General features: G+C 41.5%; 2 protein-coding genes across 2 annotated transcripts in view; one reads left to right on the top strand and one right to left on the bottom strand.

Moving 5' to 3' along the window:
- Positions 1 to 20,200, bottom strand: part of cpt2 (carnitine palmitoyltransferase 2) — a 397,454-nt gene that overhangs the window by 231,881 nt on the left and 145,373 nt on the right. The gene's annotated exons all lie outside the window — the stretch shown is intronic.
- Positions 1 to 20,200, top strand: part of LOC140312420 (cadherin-2-like) — a 127,212-nt gene that overhangs the window by 6,289 nt on the left and 100,723 nt on the right. The window contains exon 2 of the mRNA XM_072390255.1: positions 1,237 to 1,375. Within this exon, the coding sequence (XP_072246356.1) occupies positions 1,237 to 1,375 (139 nt within the window). The remainder of the gene's footprint in view (positions 1 to 1,236; positions 1,376 to 20,200) is intronic.

The raw sequence follows: 20,200 nt of genomic DNA, 5'->3' as shown, positions 1-20,200 counted from the left end.
GCAGTAAGGGTTGATGGAATTCATGTGTCAATGGCATGCCTCTTAGCTGGTCATTGAGATAGTCACAGAGCTGAAATGGTGTATGTGTGTAAAGGTGGGCAGCATTTTGGCACTGATATGGAGTGACTGCTGATTGAAAAAGATGTTCACCTCCTCCCTACTTGTGTTTATTGAGGAATAGATTAAAGCCAGCCCTGCTAAATCCACAGAGCACACCAGGATGGGCAGCTTGGATGTTTGAATATTTTGGCTCAAGTGGAAGCAAATAGCAGCACTCTTCTTAGCTTCATTACTTTAATCCTAGAAGTATGCCCCTCCCTCATTCTGTGAAGCAAAGGTGTGTGTAATTGGGGCAAGAGGCGGAGGGGGATCATTTGGGCACTTGATGAAAGAACAGAAGAGACAAAAGTCTAGACATTAACTATTATCAAAATGAACTGACTCAGCTGTCTGTTGCTCTTCTCACTGATTAATAACGGTCTGTTGGTCTGGACTGGCGCTGAACTTGAAAACAAACACCATAAAGAGAACGTAGAAAGAATGAATCATTGGGCTGCCCAGTAGTGTGGTGGTCAGCACCGTCGCCTCACAGCAGAGGGTTTTAGGTTTGATCAGCACCTGGAGCCTTTCTGTGTGGAGTCTGCATGTTCTCCCCGTGTATGCGTGGGTTCTCTCTGGGTTCTCCGGCTTCCTCCCACCGTTTAAAAACATGCATGTTAGGTTGATTCTGAATTGTCCTCAGGAGTGAGTGTGTGTGGTTGTTTGTCTCTGTGTGGCCCTGTGATGGACTGGTGACCTGTCCAGTTGACCCGCCTCTCGCCCGATGACTGCTGGGATAGGCTCTAGCCCCCCCACCACCCTGAATTGGAATAAGTGGGTATAGAAAATGGATGGATAGATGAATTAATCATTAGTTAATTCATTTTCTTATTTATCTGGTTTTCCATGTCTATAATCAGTTTTAACAACCTCAGAGCCATGTTTGTGACAGTGAAATTAAATATTGTTTCCATCAAAGACCCCAGCCTTATGACAAGCTATCACCTGCAAACTTTTTTCTAGTGTACAAATGCACTTTAAGGAAGGTTAATAACACTTTTTAGTGGATGCAACCTTTGATTTAAAGAAAACCATGACAGTCACTGGGTTGTTCGGGCAACAAAATGTAGTCAAAGATGCAGGCAAACACTGAAATATTTTCATTCCCTTTCATCTTTCTTCTCTTTGTCTCTGTAGGTTGCTGTTCTGGGAGGAAGGGCAAAGCAGTCGTTGTTGAGCAAGCAGGAGTTGTTGCCATGCAAAAGGGGGTTTACACAGGAGGAATACATCGTAGAAATGGACCAAGAGCTGGCAAAGGGACAGGCTGTCTTCAGTGGTCAGTACATAGACATACACACACAGTCACAAGTTTGGAGTGGAGAGAGCTCCAGTAATAATCTCCTACTGTTGGGTGGGAGTTTTTAAGAATCCTGCTGATATATGAACCATAACGGAGCTTCAGAAGGAGTGTTTTTTGTGAAGACTGAGTATGGATAAGTTTGATACACAGATTCAAAATGGCTCTACTGTTGGGATGAAGGTACTCAGGTCTCTTTTGTTGATTCTCCAACCCTGAAAGTGTATAATGACCTGAAGCTTAACCTTATTTTGTGCTATATTGTATTGTGTTGGTCCATGTGTATCCACCATCAAAACATTCTGACTTCTTTAACGATAAGTCCTTAGTCAATCCTTATTAATACCACAATTCACAAGGTGGAAACAGGGCGTGAAGGAGAAATAAATAACACTGAGTTTTGTAAAAAAAAATTTAAAGAGGGGTGAGCGCCTTACCAGCACAATGTTTCAGCCTAACCAGTGAAGGGCATCTGGTTACATTGACGTATGACATTTAAATTACTAATGTGAAAAATAAAAAAAAATGCCATTATTAATTATTTAGTGGGAAACAGCAGATGTGTTTGAGTCAGGTTTCTGTGGAAGAAGAAAGAAAACAACTAGTAGAATGATAAGTTGATTCAGCTGCTAGTAGAGCAGTTTTTTTGGCAGTGGACACTCCATGTGTGCGTGTGTTTATAATGACTGTCTGTCATTTTGCTTTTTGGTTTGCTTTTACAGGAGAGCAGGGATGTATCTGTCCTTTTCCTGTTTATCATCTAGAGTGTATGTGTCTCTATTTTCATTATTTAGGTGTGTGTTTTTGTTAAGCACTCAGCACTGCTGTTTACACTTGTTTCTTCCTTAATCTACATTATTCATACTTCTGTGTGTGTGTGTATGTTGGTGTTTGGGTGTGTGTATGAGTCAGGCTGAGGTCAGTCACTGTCCTGTACTTCCTGTGGAATGCAGCAGGGATGACTGCTCTGACCTTCCCATTTTCCCATCCATCCTTACTATTAAAACAGAGTGTGTTAGTCAGTGATATGGCCTCATATAGCCAGCTGCTGGTCAGCAGTGGAAACCCCCATCCAGCCAGCAGTCTCTGAGCACACTCAACCCACTCACCCTCCCTCTGAATCATCACCCCTTACTTGTTTCCCTCCCTTCACTTTTTTCTCTTGTCATGCAGGGGTTTTACCTACTTCTCTTTCACCTGCTCTGTCTATCTCTATCTCTGTCTAAAGTTATTTTTCTTCTAATCTCATTTGATTTCTGATCCTGCCATTGTTGTTATTTTTTTTTCTCTTCAGGGCTTATTGACATCTTAGCAGTGAGATGTTCAATCCACTTGATTTATAAACCACCAATTCACAACAAATCATTTCAAGGCACTTCAATGAGTGAGTAAACATGTACAAGTGAAAGAGAAAGTAAACAGTCCTATACAATCAAATTACAAACCCATTGAATTGTTATCCAGTTCTCCCACATTAATTCTAATTGTGTTTGAATAATGCCAGTTCATTAGAAGAGATCACATCAAATCACATCAACAGGTCTCTTGCTGCTTCTGTAAAATCAGAAGTGCTTTAAGTGACCCACTGTATCATTATTCAGACAATAAAGGGGACAAATTATGAAAAAAACTTCTCTCTATTTTTGAGAGCACACTTTGACATGTCTGAAGTCACTACCAGCTTAAAAAAAATTCTGAAAAAACTGAAACAGGAAATGGGTCTGCTGACAGGGAGGTAGGTACTGTACCTTCCATCAGTACTGATCAGGCACTGTGGTCGTTTATGTTGGTGCTAGTGATCAGCGAAGAGGGGGCGGGCTGCTCCTGTCACAGGCCATCGGGGTTTCATTCATTTTCTCATTGTTTAAAACCAACCCCATTGTCCTCTCCCATCAGCTTCATAATAATCAGTTGAAAATAACACCTACACTTAGGGAACAGAGAGATGAGCCATAGATAGCATCAAGCCGTAACCAACAGGTTGTTTAAAATGTACTCTGTCTTGATTTTCATGTCAATGTCAACTTTGAAGCAGCATGAAATTCTTTGCTGTTGAAGTTGATGTTAGTATTGTTGTCAGCCATCTCTTAAAATTGTTACTGATTCAGTTAAAAATCACAATCCCATCAAAAAACTACCAGTGATAGGGTTACCACACACAAATGACACGCTTGTAGACATGTCTGAATGTGTCTTTACATAAGCCCTGTTTAATCTACCCATGTTAAGAGGGTAAACTGGTTGCAAGTCATTTTTCCATTTGCCTATGCAAAATTTTGTGAAAGGTCAGTTGTTGGAAAAGCTTAGTTAGCAAAATAGAAACATTCTCTGCATACACACGGTCTGTACATATCATACCATGTGGTCTTCAGACAGATTTGTAAAGGTGATACAAATGCTTTTACTTTCAAACGTAATTTGTCAGAATGATATATCTTACAGAAATGTGGCAAGAGAAAAAAAATCATCATTCTGATCCTGCTGCTGACACAACACTAATGGCTCTCTCTCTTGAAAATAGTGAAACGTCTGATTTTTACCTCAATTTGCCTAAGTTATTGTCAGCAATCTTAACCATCAACACGTGTGTTGGACCTCGTTCCAGTTTTCCTCTTTAAAGGAAATCAACTTCTCTGTATTTCATCGGATCAGTTTGTCTCCATCCATTGGCTATGTACCTCTGGCTTTTAAGCTTACTGTAATCAAACCATCGTTTGAAATAAACACTCTTGATACTGATATTTTAGCTTATTAGAGACACATATTTGACCATCCTTTTGCCTCTAAAAATTATTGAAATTCTTTTTTAGCAACAGTTGCACATTTGCAGAGCAACAATCTGTTTCTGAGTTTCAATCTGAATTTAGAGTCCTGAAACCACATTAGTTAATGTTACAAATGTCCTCCCTTATTGCCTCCGATAATGGTCTTAATAAAATAAAATTGGGGTCAAGGTTACTGCTTTAGACTATCCATCCATCCATTTTGATCTGCTTATCCGAGGTTGGATCCCTCTCCCCAGCAACACTCTCTAGTTCTTCCTGGTAGATCCCGAGGCATTCCCAGGAAGGGACATATAATCTCTCTTACGAGTCCTGGGTCGGCCCTGAGGTCTCCTCCCAGTAGGACATGCCTAGAAAACCTCCAAAGGGAGGCGACCAGAAGGCATCCTAACCAGATGACCGAACCACCTGAGCTGACTCGTTTTGATGCGAAGGAGCAGTGGCTCTCCTCTGAGCTCCCTCCAAACAGTTGAGCTCCTCACCCTATCTCTAAGGCTGAGCCCAGCCATCCTCCAAAGGAAACCCATTTGAGCTGCTAGTGTCCGCGATCTTGTTCTTTCGGTCACGATCCAGATCTTGTGACCATAGGTGAGGATTGGAACAAAGATGGACCAGTAAATCGAGAGCCTCACCTTCCAGCTCAGCTCCTTCTTCACCACAACTGACTAGAGCAGTGCCCTCATTACTGCTGCCGAAGCCCCAATCCGTGTTTCCATCTCTCATTCCAACCTGCCATCACTCGTGAAAAAGATACCCAGATACCTTAAACTCCTCTGGCTGAAGCAAGGACTCATCCCCAACCCGGAGAGAGCACTCCACCTTTTTCCGGTTGAGAAACATGGCCTTGGAATTGGAAGAGCTGATCTTCATCCCGGCCGCTTCACACTCGGCTACAAACCGCTCCAGTGCCCATTGAAGGTTGTGGCTTGAAAAAGCCAACAGAACCACATCATCCGCAAAAAGCAGAGATGCAATCCTGAGGTTACCAAACTAGACGCCCTCTTCTCCACAACTACACCTTCAGTTCAATTAAATTAAATTAATTTTATTTAAATAGCTCCAAATCACAACAAATATCATCTCAAGGCACTTCAATGATACTGTCCAATTCAAGCCAATGAAAGTCCAATTCATTGTAATTCATACATACAGAGCCAATTCAGAAAAAAATATTTCCTAGCTAAGGAAACCAAAAGATTGCAATCGAAACTTCCCTTTAGTCTTATCCTTTCTCCCAAGTGTTTATCCCAGTTAGTGCTGAGTACAGATAAAGTCATTGTAGTGGGTGACTTTAATATTCATGTAGATGTTGAAAATGACAGCCTAAATATTAACTTTAATTCTATATTAGACTCTATTGGATTTTCTCAAAGTGTTCACAGACCTACTCACTACCTTAATCACATCCTTGACCTTGTGCTGACTTATGGCATTGAGAGTGAACAGTTAACAGTGTTCCCTCAAAATCTTATGTGAAATTTTCTGATAACTTTTGAATTTAAATTACTTGACTATACTGGTTCTGAGAAGAATTTTATAAATAGAAGGTGTCTATCAGAGAATGCTGTAACCCGTTTTAAAAAGTTAATTTCATCATCCTTTTCTTCACTGCCATGTGCAGATATGACAGAGGACGGCTACCTAAATTTTACTCCAGTAGAACTTGACTCTCTTGTTGACAGCACTACAGCTTCAATGCGTACAACACTGGACAATGTTGCCCCTCTGAAAAGGAAGGTAATCAGTCAGAAGAGGTTGGCTCCTTGGTATAATTCACAGCTGCTTTAAAGCAGACTGCAAGAAAGCTGGAGAGACAGTGGTTTTCCTCTAATTTAGAAGAGTCTCAATTAGTCTGGAAAGATAGTTTAATAACGTATAAGAAAGCACTTCGTAAAGCTAGAACTGCTTATTATTCATCATTGATAGAAGAGAATAAGAATAATCCCAGGTTTCTTTTCAGCACTGTTGCCAGGCTGACAAAGAGTCCGAGCTCTGTTGAGCCATGTATTCCTTTAACTCTCAGCAGTGATGATTTCATGAGATTCTTTATCAATAAAATTGTTTCTATCAGAGAGAAGATTAATGGAATCCTTCCCACTATTATCACTGATGTATCATCAAGTAGAGCAGCTTTAAAAGTATCTTTAGGACCTGATTTGCATTTAGACGGCTTCTGCCCAGTTGATCTTTCTGAGATACCAACAGCAATAGTCTCTTCTAAACCATCAACTTTTATTTTAGACCCAATCCCAACCAGACTGTTCAAGGAGGTTTTCCCCTTAATTGACACTTCCATATTGGATTTGATCAATCGGTCTTTGTTGACAGGATATGTACCTCAGACTTTTAAGGTTGCTGTAATTAAACCTTTACTTAAAAAACCTACTCTTGATTCAGAAGTTTTGGCTACTTATCGACCTATATCCAATCTCCCTTTTTTGTCTAAAGTTGAAAAAATTGTTGCAGCTGAACTTTGTGATCATTTACGTAGAAATAATCTGATATTTTCAGAGTTTCAGTCAGGATTCAGAATGCATCATAGCACAGAAACAGCACTGGTGAAAGTTACCAATGATCTCCTGTTGGCCTCTGATAGCGGACTTGTTTCTGTGCTTGTCCTGTTGGATCTCAGTGCTGCATTTGATACGATCGATCACAGCATTCTGTTACAGAGACTTGAACATGTTTTTGGGATTAAAGGAACTGCATTAGGCTGGTTTAAGTCATATTTATCTGATAGATTCCAGTTTGTTCTTGTAAATGAAGAATCTTCCTCACACATTGGAGTAAGTCATGGAGTTCCTCAGGGTTCTGTGCTTGGACCAATTCTTTTTACTTTATACATGCTTCCATTAGGTAACATTATTAGACAGCATGGCATAAATTTCCATTGTTATGCTGATGATACTCAGCTGTACTTATCTATGAAACCAGATGAAACCAATAGGTTGGTCAGACTACAAGCCTGTCTTAAAGACACAAAGACCTGGATGACTCAGAACTGTCTGCTTTTAAATTCAGACAAAACTGAAGTTGTTCTCTTTGGACCTGAGCGCTTCAGGGAGAAATTGTCTAGTTATATAGTTACTTTACAAGGTATTGCCTTGGCCTCTAGTTGTACAGTGAGGAACCTTGGAGTTATTTTTTAACAGAATTTATCATTTGACGCACATATAAAACAGGTTTCCAGGACAGCTTTCTTTCACCTTCGTAATATTGTTAAAATCAGGAACATCCTGTCTCAGAGTAATGCATTTGTTACTTCAAGACTGGACTACTGTATCATGATCATGAAGCCATGATCATGTTTCTCCAGTCTTAGCTTCTCTTCATTGGTTCATTGGTTCAGGTGATCCTGAAACATCCCATAGTTAGGCTGCTATAGGCTTAGACTGCTGGGGGTTAAGAGTAGCTCCCCTCAAGAAAATGACAATCCTAAGGATGGAGCTTGCTGCTGCAGTATTAGCCACCAGAGTAGATAAAGTGCTCAGAACAGAGCTACAGATGCAGCTAGAAAGCTCAGTGTTTTGGACCAACAGCCAAGCAGTGCTTAGTTACATTGCAAACCAACACACAAGATTCCACAGTTTTGTGGCGAACAGGATCTCTCTCATTAAGGAGACCACAGAGATGACACAATGGAGATATGTGAACACAAGGGTCAATCCGGCTGATGTTGCATCTAGGGGACAGACAGCAGGCACCTTTATGGTGAACAGGACATGGATCCATGGCCCATATATACTCTAGAGATCAGAAAAGGACTGGTCAAAATTTCCTTTGGAATTCACCCCTCTCTGTTGATGACATAGAGGTCAAGAGAAGTCATACTGTAAGTACAGTCATTGTCAAAGACTATGATAATCCTACGTACAAGCTTGTCATGTACTTCTCCAGCTGGAGAAAGCTGAAGGTTGCAGTAGCATGGCTTCACAAACTCAAAGAAACTTTGAAAATACTGGCTCACAAAAGAAAAGATTTTCATTACACTGCAAGTGTTTCACACACAGCCACTGGAGGTGCTGATAATAGTGTGGAACAGGACACTATGTCAGGATGACAGGCATCAAATCCACATTGGGTAGACAGAGCATCTATGTGAAAGATCTGGAGAAGGCAGAGAACTCAATCATCCACCTAACCCAAAATCAGTACTTTTCAGAGGACATGACTGCATTGCAGATGACAGCAGGTTTCAAAAAGACAAGTAACCTCTACAAGCTTGACCCAGTATTAAAGGCTGGCGTGCTCAGAGTGGGAGGACGCCTGACAAGGGCAGCTATGCCAGAATAAGTTCCCTGTCATACTTCCTAAATATTCACATATTTCCACTCTTATTCTAAGATATTTCCATGAAAAACTGGACACGGAGGGCGCAACCACATTCTCTCAGAGCTTCGAAAGAGATATTGGATAATTAAAGCCAACTCTGCAGCAAGAAAAAACAATAGGTGAATGTGTTGTATGCCAATGTAACAGAACCAGAATTGGAGAGCAGAAAATGGCTGATTTGCCACTGGAAAGGCTCAAGCCAGACTTGCCTCCTTTTACCAATGTTGGTGTTGATTATTTTGGTCCAATCGAAACAAAAAGAGGACGCACCACATTGAAGAGGTTGGGAGTGTTATTCACCTGCATGACCAGCAGAGCTGTTCATACTGAAGTTGCCATCTCCCTTGACACAGACTCCTGTCTCAATGCTTTGAGACAGTTGTAGAAGAGGACAAGCTAAACATATTAGGTCAGATAATGGGATGACTTTTGTTGGCACAAAAGTTTTAATTCCCCTGGAGCATCCCACCATGGAGGTGTATGTGAGCGTCTCATAAGATCTCGGAGGCAGGTGCTTCATTCTGTCCTAAAGCAGCAGACTCTTAATGATGAAGGGCTGCAAACCCTGTTACGTGAGGTGGAGGCCATCTTGAATAGCCACCCAATCACTACAGTCTCCATTGACCCACAAGACCCAGAACCTCTCACCCCAAACCACATCTTGCTATGCAAAGAATAACTAGATTATTTATGATGATCCCTCCAAAAGATGAGTACAACCACATAGGATTTTTTAATCAAATGAATGCATTTAATGAATAGTGATAAGTTAGTACGGGCTCCTTTTAATATATTTTGATAATTGTTTTGTGCTACTTCAAAAACAATTAGTGGCCGGTTATGTAGGAGCCAATTTCTTAGTTTGTATTTCAATTTCTGTTGGAATATAGTTTGGCAATGTACAGGTGTGTGTATTTATTAATGACTGTGATCCTGCAGGTGAGAGGGCTTAAAAGCAAGGTGCTGCAGTCTAGTGGTGTGGTTGACTGAAGCACACAGTCTTTAGACCTCACGGACCGTACAGATGGTCTTAGTTTAAACCTTGATATAGTTTGTTTACAGTATTTTCTTTGATCAGTTGTAAATCCATCACAAATAAACTCCATTCTTTATTTTGAACCGCATCCTCTATCGCATCATTCCATCTTTTTACATATTTTTTTCTCAACAAACATGAGCGGCTAAAATACAGTCAGCCCATGAGTGACTCACAAAATGGAATAAAAACAAAAGGATACCGTGGACACTACAAATACATATTCAGATCTTGAGCAGTGTAGAGTAGTATGCCTTCCACCTGACATGCCACCATTAGGAGAGATAGCTCATAAGATGGATGTTAGACCACCGAGGTGGAAAGAGGTTGAGGAGGTAGTCAGGCGTGCAAAGGCTTCGTCAGCCCCAGGGCCAAATGGAGTCCCCTACCGGGTTTATAAAAGTGCACCTGATATCCTAAAGTTTTTGTGGAGGCAATTGAGAATAGTTTGGGAGAAACAGTTTATTTCCTTATTAAGCAGGGACAATGGTTGAATTGGGAAGGTGTACAGAAGGTCTGTAGGTGTAGAGAAGAAAGAGCTGTGGAGAATGGAGGAAAGGAGTATTAGATTTTTGATAGGCGCAACATATGATGTATTGCCACCTCCCCAGAACCTAAAACTCTAGGTTAATGGAGACCCGTTATGTTCATTATGTTCAGGTACTGCAACTCTAAAGCACATTCTGTCAAGTTGTAAGGTTAGTCTGTCACAAGGCCGGTATACTTGGCGACATAACCAAGTATTAAGAAGCTTAGCTGCAGGTATTGAAGATGTTAATGTTTTTGCATTTAGCAGACGCTTTTATCCAAAGCGACTTACAAATGAAGATATAACAAGCTATATATATAAAAAAAGCTAACAATAAACTACATAGAAGGAACCCACTCATCAGACTCTGTCAGAGGTGACAGTGTAGAGATAGGGTGCAGGCATTGAGGGAAGTACAGAAAGATAAAGTGCAGAGATAGAGGGGGTAGGTAAGTACAAGGTAAGTGCTGGGATAGGAGATGCTCTCTGAAGAGCTGGGTTTTCAAGAGTTTCTTGAAGATAGACAGGGACGCCCCTGTTCTGGTAGCGCTCGGTAGGTCATTCCACCATCGTGGGACGACACATGAACAGAGTTTGGATTGTCTTAAGTGTGGTGTAGGCACTGCTAGACGACAATCCTGCGACGAACGGAGGGACTGAGTTGTGACATAAGCCTTTGCAAGAGCATTCAAGTAGATGGGAGCCGTTCCATTAAGCACTTTGTAGGCTAACATCAGTGACTTGAATTTGATGCGGGCGGCTAAGGGGAGTCAGTGGAGTTCAATGAACAGAGAGGTGACCTGTGCTCTTTTAGGCTGATTGAAGACCAGAAGCGCCACCACGTTCTGGACCATCTGCAGAGGTTTCACAGCACAGGCTGGGAGACCAGTTAGGAGAGCAGTGCAGAAGTCAAGGCGGGAGATGACCATGGCCTGCACCAGGAGCTGGGCGGCATGTTGGGTTAGGTATGGTCTGATCTTTCTTATGTTTAGTAATGCAAAGCGGCATGAACGGGCAACAGATGTAACGTGATCTATAAAGGTTAGTTGGTCATCAATCATGACACCCAAGTTTCTAGCAACCTTTGATGGAGCAAGAGATAGGGATTCAGTTTGGATGCAGATGCTGTGGTGTATGGTTGGTTTGGCTGGGAAGACAAGCAGTTAAGTTTTTGGGAGGTTAAGTTGGAGGTGATGGGCTTTCATCCATGTTGATATGTCAGAGAGACAGTCTGAGATTCGTGCTGAGACCGTGTGGTCGTCAGGTGGGAATGACAGATAGAGCTGGGTATCATCAGCATAACATTGGTATGAGAAGCCATGCGATCAGATGATATACCCAGTGAGGTGGTGTATATGGCAAAGAGAAGAGGTCCCAGTACTGAACCTTGGGGGACCTTTATGGCGAGGTGGTGCGCTGCAGAAGTGTGACCAAGCCAGGATACTTTGAATGACCGACCAGTGAGGTACAATTCAAACGAGGAGTGCGCTCTCCCTGTGATTTCCATGCTAGAGAGTATGGACAAAAGGATACTGTGGTTGACAGTGTCAAATGCAGCCGATAAGTCGATCAGGATAAGGACAGAGGACTTAGCTGTCGCTCTGGCTTCTTTTAAGGGTTCTGTCACAGCCAACAGAGCCGTTTCGGTGGAGTGTCCACTTTTAAACCCAGATTGGTTTGGGTCAATGAGGTTGTTATGTGAGAGGTAATCAGTGACCTGCTTAAAGACGCCCTTTCAATGATTTTAGACAGAAACGGGAGGAGAGAGACCGGCTGATAGCTCTCCACATGAGTTGGAGGGAGGGAAGGTGTGGTTGGAATGTGGTAGGATAAGATAAGATAAACAAAGGCAGGTGAATTTAGGAGGGTCTAAGGTTAAGAGAGTGGCAATTCAGTTTGTTCAGAAGGGGCAGAAAGTTAATAAGATAATAAGGAGGCAAGGCAGCTTAGAGAATGCTTGGGATTGGGAAATGCAAGTAGATGCAGGAGGAAATCTTGTTGTTCCCCAAGAAATAGCCTCTACAAATCTAAGGCCTGATATAGTCTTGTGGTCTAGGAGTAGAATGAGAGTCTATTTCATAGAGCTGACTATTCATTGGGAGAAATTAGTGGCAGAAGCATATGAAAGGAAAAAGTTTAGGTATGTGGAGTTGGGGCAGAAGCAGAGCAGCGAGGATGAAAGTTAGGATCTGTTCACTGGAAGTAGGCTGTCGAGGATTTGTTGCAAAGTCTGTTGTCTCATTCAGGCAGTTGGGTGTAAGTGGACAGAGTTTGAGGAAAATAGTGAAGGAAGTGTCAGATGAGGCAGTAAAGTCTTGTCAGTGGATTTGGATTAGAAGAAGCAATAGTAGCTGGGGGCCCAGCAGGGGGAGCGCTTAGGGTAAGCAGACTCTTGAAAGAAGCTAGGAAGAAATCCAGGATGTATTTAAGTTGAGGGTGTGGCCTGTGTGAGCCTTTTGAAACCAGGCGGCCATTTTTGGTAAGCTGGCCTGTAATGGCATTGTTTTTGCTAGCATTTTTAGTGATTGTAGGACGGTTTAGTTGAATTTGTCTGCTAAATCTGCTAGTGTGTCTTGTCCTGCCTCCACTCTTGGCACCCTCTTTACTTTCATTGCCCCCTACCCGAACCAGGGTTTGTATCCGCACCCGCTATGACTGGTGTGCAGTTGGTGAGAGGCTGGGGTAGTTTGTGGTTAGAGAAAAAAAAAAGAAAAGATGGTTGTTGTGGTGTGAGGAGCAGTGATGGCTAGCATTAGGTGAGTGACTCTGGGACGCCAGTGATCACTGTCTAGCCTCCTGGAGGTGTTGTGGGCAAGTTGCATACACAAAATCAATGTACATGAAGTGGTAGAAGAAAGTCTACTTCTATGTTTTGTATAAGACCTTGTTGTATCTTAACAGGCCATGATAGACCAACTCCCCCATGTACCTAAAAGGACAGTTGGAAAACAAAAAAGAAAAATCGTATCAGAATATGTCCAGCACAAAAATTATTACATTTCAAAAGGCAGAAAATACCCCACTCTTCTCCCTCGACCTCTTGCTTTTTACCTTTTCCAGAAGAGGGGGGATGGGGCTCCTCTAAACCTTTTGTTTTGTTCCACTCTGTTTTTAGAGAAACCCTTGTCTCAATTATCTTCAGACGTTCTGTTATGTAAAACCAAGAAAAAACAAATAAATGTATTTTTATAAGACCAGAAAGACTGACCTGTGTATATAATAATTAACACAACTTTTTGCTCTTTTTCGACATTTGCTTTATTGATGAGATGAGATGCTGCAGAGTGATAACACTGAGCCCACATTTTCCTTTGGGAACAATAAAGTATCTAACTATCAAGTATCTATCTATATTCATCTGTCTATAAGTATAATAATATTAAGTAAAATAACAGTAAAATATCAATAATACTTACTTGTCGAGAGGAACGTTTCCCTCCTCAGATGCTTCGTCCAGTCATTATTATTGTCCCCCTCTGACATTATATGCATCACTGTCCCGTCGTAAACAAACCTCTGAGGCTTCCTGCTTACTGTATTTTGTTTTTGACATCCATTTAGCCATGTTGTAAGAAAATAAACGAATAAACTGCAGAATCTCAAATTACTCACGATGATGCGTAATTTGCAACTCAAGAAGCTATACTACTTCTCTGTGACGCCTTTTACACGTTACATTTCCCTCAACCTGCATACCGTTGTTTTCAGAATTTCATTAGGTTCCTACTATACTAGAAATTCTACACGACGGTACTACCGTGGATTACTATACTAACGGTGCCAGTTTCTGCTACACAGCGGCCGCCTCAACCATCCCCCAGCTTCTCCCCGCTTGCTACTCCCTTATAAACAAACCCACATGGCAACCGAACGACAAGCTGCTGAATGATTGGCTGTTTGCCTGTTACTGGTCTGTTTCCGCACGCTGAGTCCGCCCATCTGTTAGCTGATTGGCTGTTCGTGTGTTTCTGACGGCTAGAACAAACTCCATGTAGACAGCTCGCTTTGATAGAAATTCGCTTCAAAATGAAAGTTCTGTCTCGCCCAGACGCGCATAGCGGTTACAAACACGACACAACACACACACACACTTACCATGGCAGAAGCACTGGGCCCAAGCGGCGAGTCTGCCGCAGCGTGCTAGTGGCACCACTAAAAACAAACTCCAAAAGCCACATTTGTAACTGTTTTGGGTTTAAACAAGGCACAGACGGTAAAGCAATAGACAATGGCCGTCCACTGTGCAGACGCTGCCACTGAGCTATAGGAGCCAAAGGATGCAACACATCCAACCTCGTAAAACAGCTGCAGCGTCGTCACCCAGATTTATATGTCAAATACCAGGTTAGTATTTCCTGTTTATTTTGAATTGGCTAATATTAGGCTATATACTCCATGTACAGGCTGAAGAATGAATGAAGAGCTAAAAGATGTTAAAGCACCTAGAAAATACATAAAAATATAGTTTTCACAGGGAAAACTATTCCTGTTTATGGTATTTTGTCCTCTATGGTTTATTATGTTGGAGAAGAAACATTATTGTCAAATAGATTTTTTAAAAGACAGTGGATTTGTTATCCTAAGTCCATTATTTATATTATGTTTATGCATTTAGGAGACGCTTTTATCCAAAGTGACTTACAGGTAGGCAGGTAGGGTAAGGGGGTCTTGCCTAAGGACCCTGGTCCTTAGGCAAATCCCCTGCATGACAGGTATGCAGGGGATTTGAACCCAGGTCACCAACATGAAAGTTGGCAATCTTACCACCACACTATCACAGTCCCTATTATTAGTATTAGTTAATAAGTATTAATAAGTATTTATAACTTGTACAAATACATTGCAGTTCATGAAAATAATGATAATAAAAAAAGGCTGCAGTATCGCGATAATACCCGGAACCGTGATGCTTTGTCTGGTATAGTGTCGTGGTTACTTGTTTTGGTATCGTGACAACTCTAATTGGAACAAATCAGATGTCAATCAAAAGTTTAAAGACCAGAGCTGTTTCGGTACCACAGTGTGGCTAATACATGCATGCTAACTGAAGTTATGATCTAGAATATGCGGAAAAATATGCATCTGACGGGAATTTTGAAAGGTTGCCTCCGCAGACTATGTGTCTTTGTGGGCGTAAGTCTTGTTGTAGACTAACTATTTTACTGGAGTACATTAACTGGACCCTTGCCAACGTAACAGGACCGTTTTTGTTGGAGTTGTATCTTTTCTTAGAATACTGTGAGGCTTCATAGGTGACTTTGTCACTTTTTTGTATTTGCAACTGGTTTGACACAAGTTACCATCAGTTACTGTGTCCACAGTTCTCCAGAGTGTATCCTGGATTGGCATACATCATTCAATTCGCAAGACCCTTAGCTTCCCAACAATATATAACTTATGTAGGTACATATAAAGGGGGGATGGAGGAAAACCCCAGATTTGTCCTGAAGTATGCATACTGGGCCCAGGGACGTAAAAATATTAAGGGGTTAAGCCAGATAGAAGAAGTTTCATCCAGAAAAATACTTTCAACTATTTCTTTTAGATTTTTTAACATTAAAGTGGGTAAATTTGACCCATAACATGCTTGTAGTCTCACCACCCTATTGGTTTCATCTGGTTTCATAGATAAGTACAGCTGAGTATCATCAGCATAGCAATGGAAATCTATGCCTTGCTGTCTGATAATGTTACCTAATGGAAGCATGTATAAAGTAAAAACAATCGGTCCAAGCACAGAACCCTGTAGAATTTACGCTGGTATGCGAGGAATATTCTTTGTTTACAAGAACAAACTGAAATCTATCAGATAAATATGACTTAAACCAGCCTAATGCAGTTCCTTTAATCCCGCGGTTCTCAAAGTGTGGGGCACGCCCCACTGGTGGAGAGACGTGACAGGTGGGGCACGCCAGACGGGAGGAAATATTCCCCTTCTATGCCTATTTTTATCCAGACATCCCAACTCTCCCGCATATTGATAGCAACTCCCTGACACTCGCAGAGTGTGTTTGTGTGACTATAGATGCAGTGCATGTGAAAGCGCGCAAAATGGCACAATGGCTGTCCACTGTGCAGACGCTGTCACTGAGCTATAGGAGCCAAAGGAGGCAACACATCCAACCTCGTAAAACAGCTGCAGCGTCGTCACCCAGATTTATATGTCAAATACCAGGTTAGTATTTCCTGTTTATTTTGAATTGGCTAATATTAGGCTATATACTCCATGTACAGGCTGAAGAATGAATGAAGAACTAAAAGATGTTAAAGCACCTAGAAAATACATAAAAATATAGTTTTCACAGGGAAAACTATTCCTGTTTATGGTATTTTGTCCTCTATGGTTTATTATGTTGGAGAAGAAACATTATTGTCAAATAGATTTTTTAAAAGACAGTGGATTTGTTATCCTAAGTCCATTATTTATATTATGTTTATGTTTATGCATTTAGGAGACGCTTTTATCCAAAGTGACTTACAGGTAGGTAGGTAGGGTAAGGGGGTCTTGCCTAAGGACCCTGGTCCTTAGGCAAATCCCCTGCATGACAGGTATGACTTAAACCAGCCTAATGCAGTTCCTTTAATCCCGCGGTTCTCAAAGTGTGGGGCACGCCCCACTGGTGGGGAGACGTGACAGGTGGGGCACGCCAGACGGGAGGAAATATTCCCCTTCTATGCCTATTTTTATCCAGACATCCCAACTCTCCCGCATATTGATAGCAACTCCCTGACACTCGCAGAGTGTGTTTGTGTGACTATAGATGCAGTGCATGTGAAAGCGCGCAAAATTCTTCAGAGGTGTCACATAGAAGCAGACAAAAGGTCTCCTATATGCGTTTGAAAGATACATTCTCCAGATTAAATGTTAGCGTAGTTCAAACGAAGAGGAACTGAAAATTTGCCGAAAGCTTAACTGGACTCTTGTGCATAGTTACAGTTGCTAACGCAGGATTGGACAGAAGCCGTTTGTAGGAGGGGAAGTTTTCGCGCCGATGGGTAGCAGACTAGTGGGGGCAATAACAACATGGATAAATTTTTGACACGGACCACAAAAGTTGTCGAACCAGCGCCAGCAGAGAGACGCAAACCAGACGGGCCTCATCAACCAAAAAGCCAAATGAAAAGGAAATATTATGAAGGGCATCTTGCTCTTGGATTCACGGAAACGGCGGTGGGGGCAGAGGAGAGACCCATGTGTGTTCTGTGTCTTAAACTGCTAGCAGCAGACAGCACGAGACCCAACAAATTAAGAAGACACCTGGAGACCACACACCCCAGTCACGTCAATAAGCCCATTGATTTCTTTAAAAGAAAACTGGCAGAATACCGTCAACAGGAGAATCGCATGTTAAAAGCTGCATCAGTAAACAGTAAAGCACAAATGGCTTCATATAGAGTTGCATACAGAATTGCACAATGCGAAAAACCACACACAATTGCTGAGCAGCTCATTCTCCCTGCTGCTCTAGACATGGTGTCAGTTATGCTTGACAAGACAAGCGCAGCAAAATTAAAAGCTGTCCACCACCTTAAATGGGAAAACTGTGTGGGCTTTTGCTCTGATGGCGCACAGACCATGGCAGGGTCAAGAAACGGGCTGCAGGCACTAATAAAGAGGGTTGCGCCAGGTGCGCACTGTGTCATTCACAGGGAAGCGCTCGCGTCAAGACAGCTCAGCCGTGAACTAAATGAGGTTTTGACAGAAGTCGTGAGTGTGGTGAAATTTATCAAAATCCGACCCCTGAAAGCGCGACTGTTCTCACTTTGAGGAAATGGGAGCTGATCACACATCTGTGCTGTTTCACAGTGAAGCAAGGTGGCTCTCCCAGGGCAAAGTCGCGCGTCTTTGAGCTCAGGGCAGAGATTCGGATGTTCTTGGAGGAGGAGCGCATGTATGAGGGTGCCAGCAACTTCAGTGATGAACAATTTCTGTTTAAACTGGCCTACCTCAGCGATGTGTTTGGCAAGCTGAATGAATTAAATCTTCAGCTTCAAGGCAAAGACGAGCACCTACCTCACCTGGCAGACAAGATCACTGCATTCTCCCAAAAGCTCGAGGTATGGGGCAGGCGCCGCGATCAGCCAAACATAGATGTCTTTGAGAACCTGAGTGAAGTTGCTGAAACCGCTGACTCTGGAGCCACCACAGTGATCCCATGTATTAAGCAGCACATCTCTTCCCTGAGACGATTGTTTCAAAAATACTTCCCAAACAACAGTGCTCAGTATGCCTGGGTTATGGATCCATTCAATGCAGCAGGTTGGTATTTTGACATTTTATTGAATATTATACTCATAGATTATACATACATTTTATTTATGATGTATGCTACTATACTAACTGGAATGGATTGTTGTCAAACAGATTTCTGTGTGTTTATTATGCAATGACAAGTAAGCTTATCTAATTCCTGTCAGACTAAAGTCTAAAGGTCTGTTTTCAAATATTTAAGTACTTAAGTTTTGTTCTGTCTTCCTCCTCAATATCACCCAAGACATCAGTGTAATGTAGCATAACACAATGTAACATTAGCTTAACATTGGAACTATGTGTTTCTTCTCCTTCTTCCTCTGCTGTTTATTCTTTTGTTCTTTAGTTATAGAGCAGTTTAACATAACAATGCTTGCAACTTTATTGTTCCGCTGAGGCCGGAAAACCTACATTTTTTATTACTATATTATAATTTTGTGTTGGCTCCATCAATGCATCAATGCAGAATTGATGCATTGATGATATAAAGACCTAAAGTCTTTATGTTTCTCATCATCAACTGGAATTGGCTCATCAAGAAAACAGTTTGCAAAATTAAATTATCATGAAGTTCGTTATGAGACTGCGTGGTTGTTATAGACTGGGTTGTTTGTGAGGGAATATATAATCTTATCACTTCAGGCCTTGAGCAAGAAACTTGCAAAAAAGCAAAGAAAAAAGATTCTTTACTTTCCCAGAGTATGAAAGTTCTTCAGATATCTTGTCCAGAGGTATCTTTGAAGTACCTTGAGATGACATTTGTTGTAATTTAGCGCTATATAGATGCCAATTTTAGAAATAATAATTTAAATTAAATGTTGGCTAAAGTGGTGTAGTAAATGTCAAGATTAATTAGAGATCTGTCAGCGAAGGACAGAAGCTAACAAACTGTTTATTCTGTGGTCTGTTTGGTTCCATACAAGTCTGTTGCTGTGTGTTGTGGACAGCTGCTCCATCTGTCTTAGCCCATCTTAGCTCACTGTCCCCTGGGCTCATAATATAATCTATCCAAGTGTGTGTAATGCATTGCGACTCCCTGGTTAAACCCCAGAAAACACTGCTCTGTGTACATTAGTTTGTTTCTGGACTATATTAACTAGTGAGTTAATATAATCAGCAATGTCTGTCATTATCTATTAGGGCTCAGCTAACGTCATCCCGGCCCTGGACCTGGCCTAAACTCTGAAATTATCCGATTATTTGGTAAATGCACATGTGCATATACCACACTCATAAGACCCTTTCAGTTGCATTGATCCACTTCATCCAAAATATAGAAACAGCAAGTATTTTTATGAAATCGACATTAACACCTTACATTTAAAGTTTTCTTCCTGAAACAAATCATTATGTCATTAATCATCGTTCGTCTGCATCATTTACCATCAGTCTTTTTACAATTTAATCATCAAGTCTTTTAAAAGCAGACGTTTTGAAGAAAAATTGCATCAGTGAACTTTGTTCCTGACCTCTAAGGTTTGAAGTTGGGAAACTATGACCCAAAGTACAGAGTGGGAAGTTTTACAGTGTACAAAATTAAATTACTCTCTGGTGGTCAAACTAACAAAGACTAAGTTCATAATTTGTCTGCTTTATATAACCAGATGAGGTCTGAATGTTACTGTTTGACTATGAAGCATGTGTCTGTGGAGTTGATGTGTCATAGTTACACTTTTACTAAAGGGTTGACAGTTTGTGAACATGGTACACAGGACACCCTCTCTCCGTTAATCTGGGATGACAGCTTCCTGCAGCTGTCCGAAATACAATCACACTTCCAGCCAGGGACACCCTGTGTCTGAGTATGTGTTTGTCTCATACCACATAATAATTCTTATGTGTCTTTTATATGTTCTACTTTAAACCTTTATCG

This window comes from Leuresthes tenuis, unplaced genomic scaffold (assembly GCF_036924035.1).
Source record: "Leuresthes tenuis unplaced genomic scaffold, fLeuTen1.0.hap1 SCAF_7, whole genome shotgun sequence".
In the NCBI taxonomy this organism is placed as follows: domain Eukaryota; kingdom Metazoa; phylum Chordata; class Actinopteri; order Atheriniformes; family Atherinopsidae; genus Leuresthes; species Leuresthes tenuis.
This window is presented reverse-complemented; position numbering and strand designations above follow the sequence as displayed.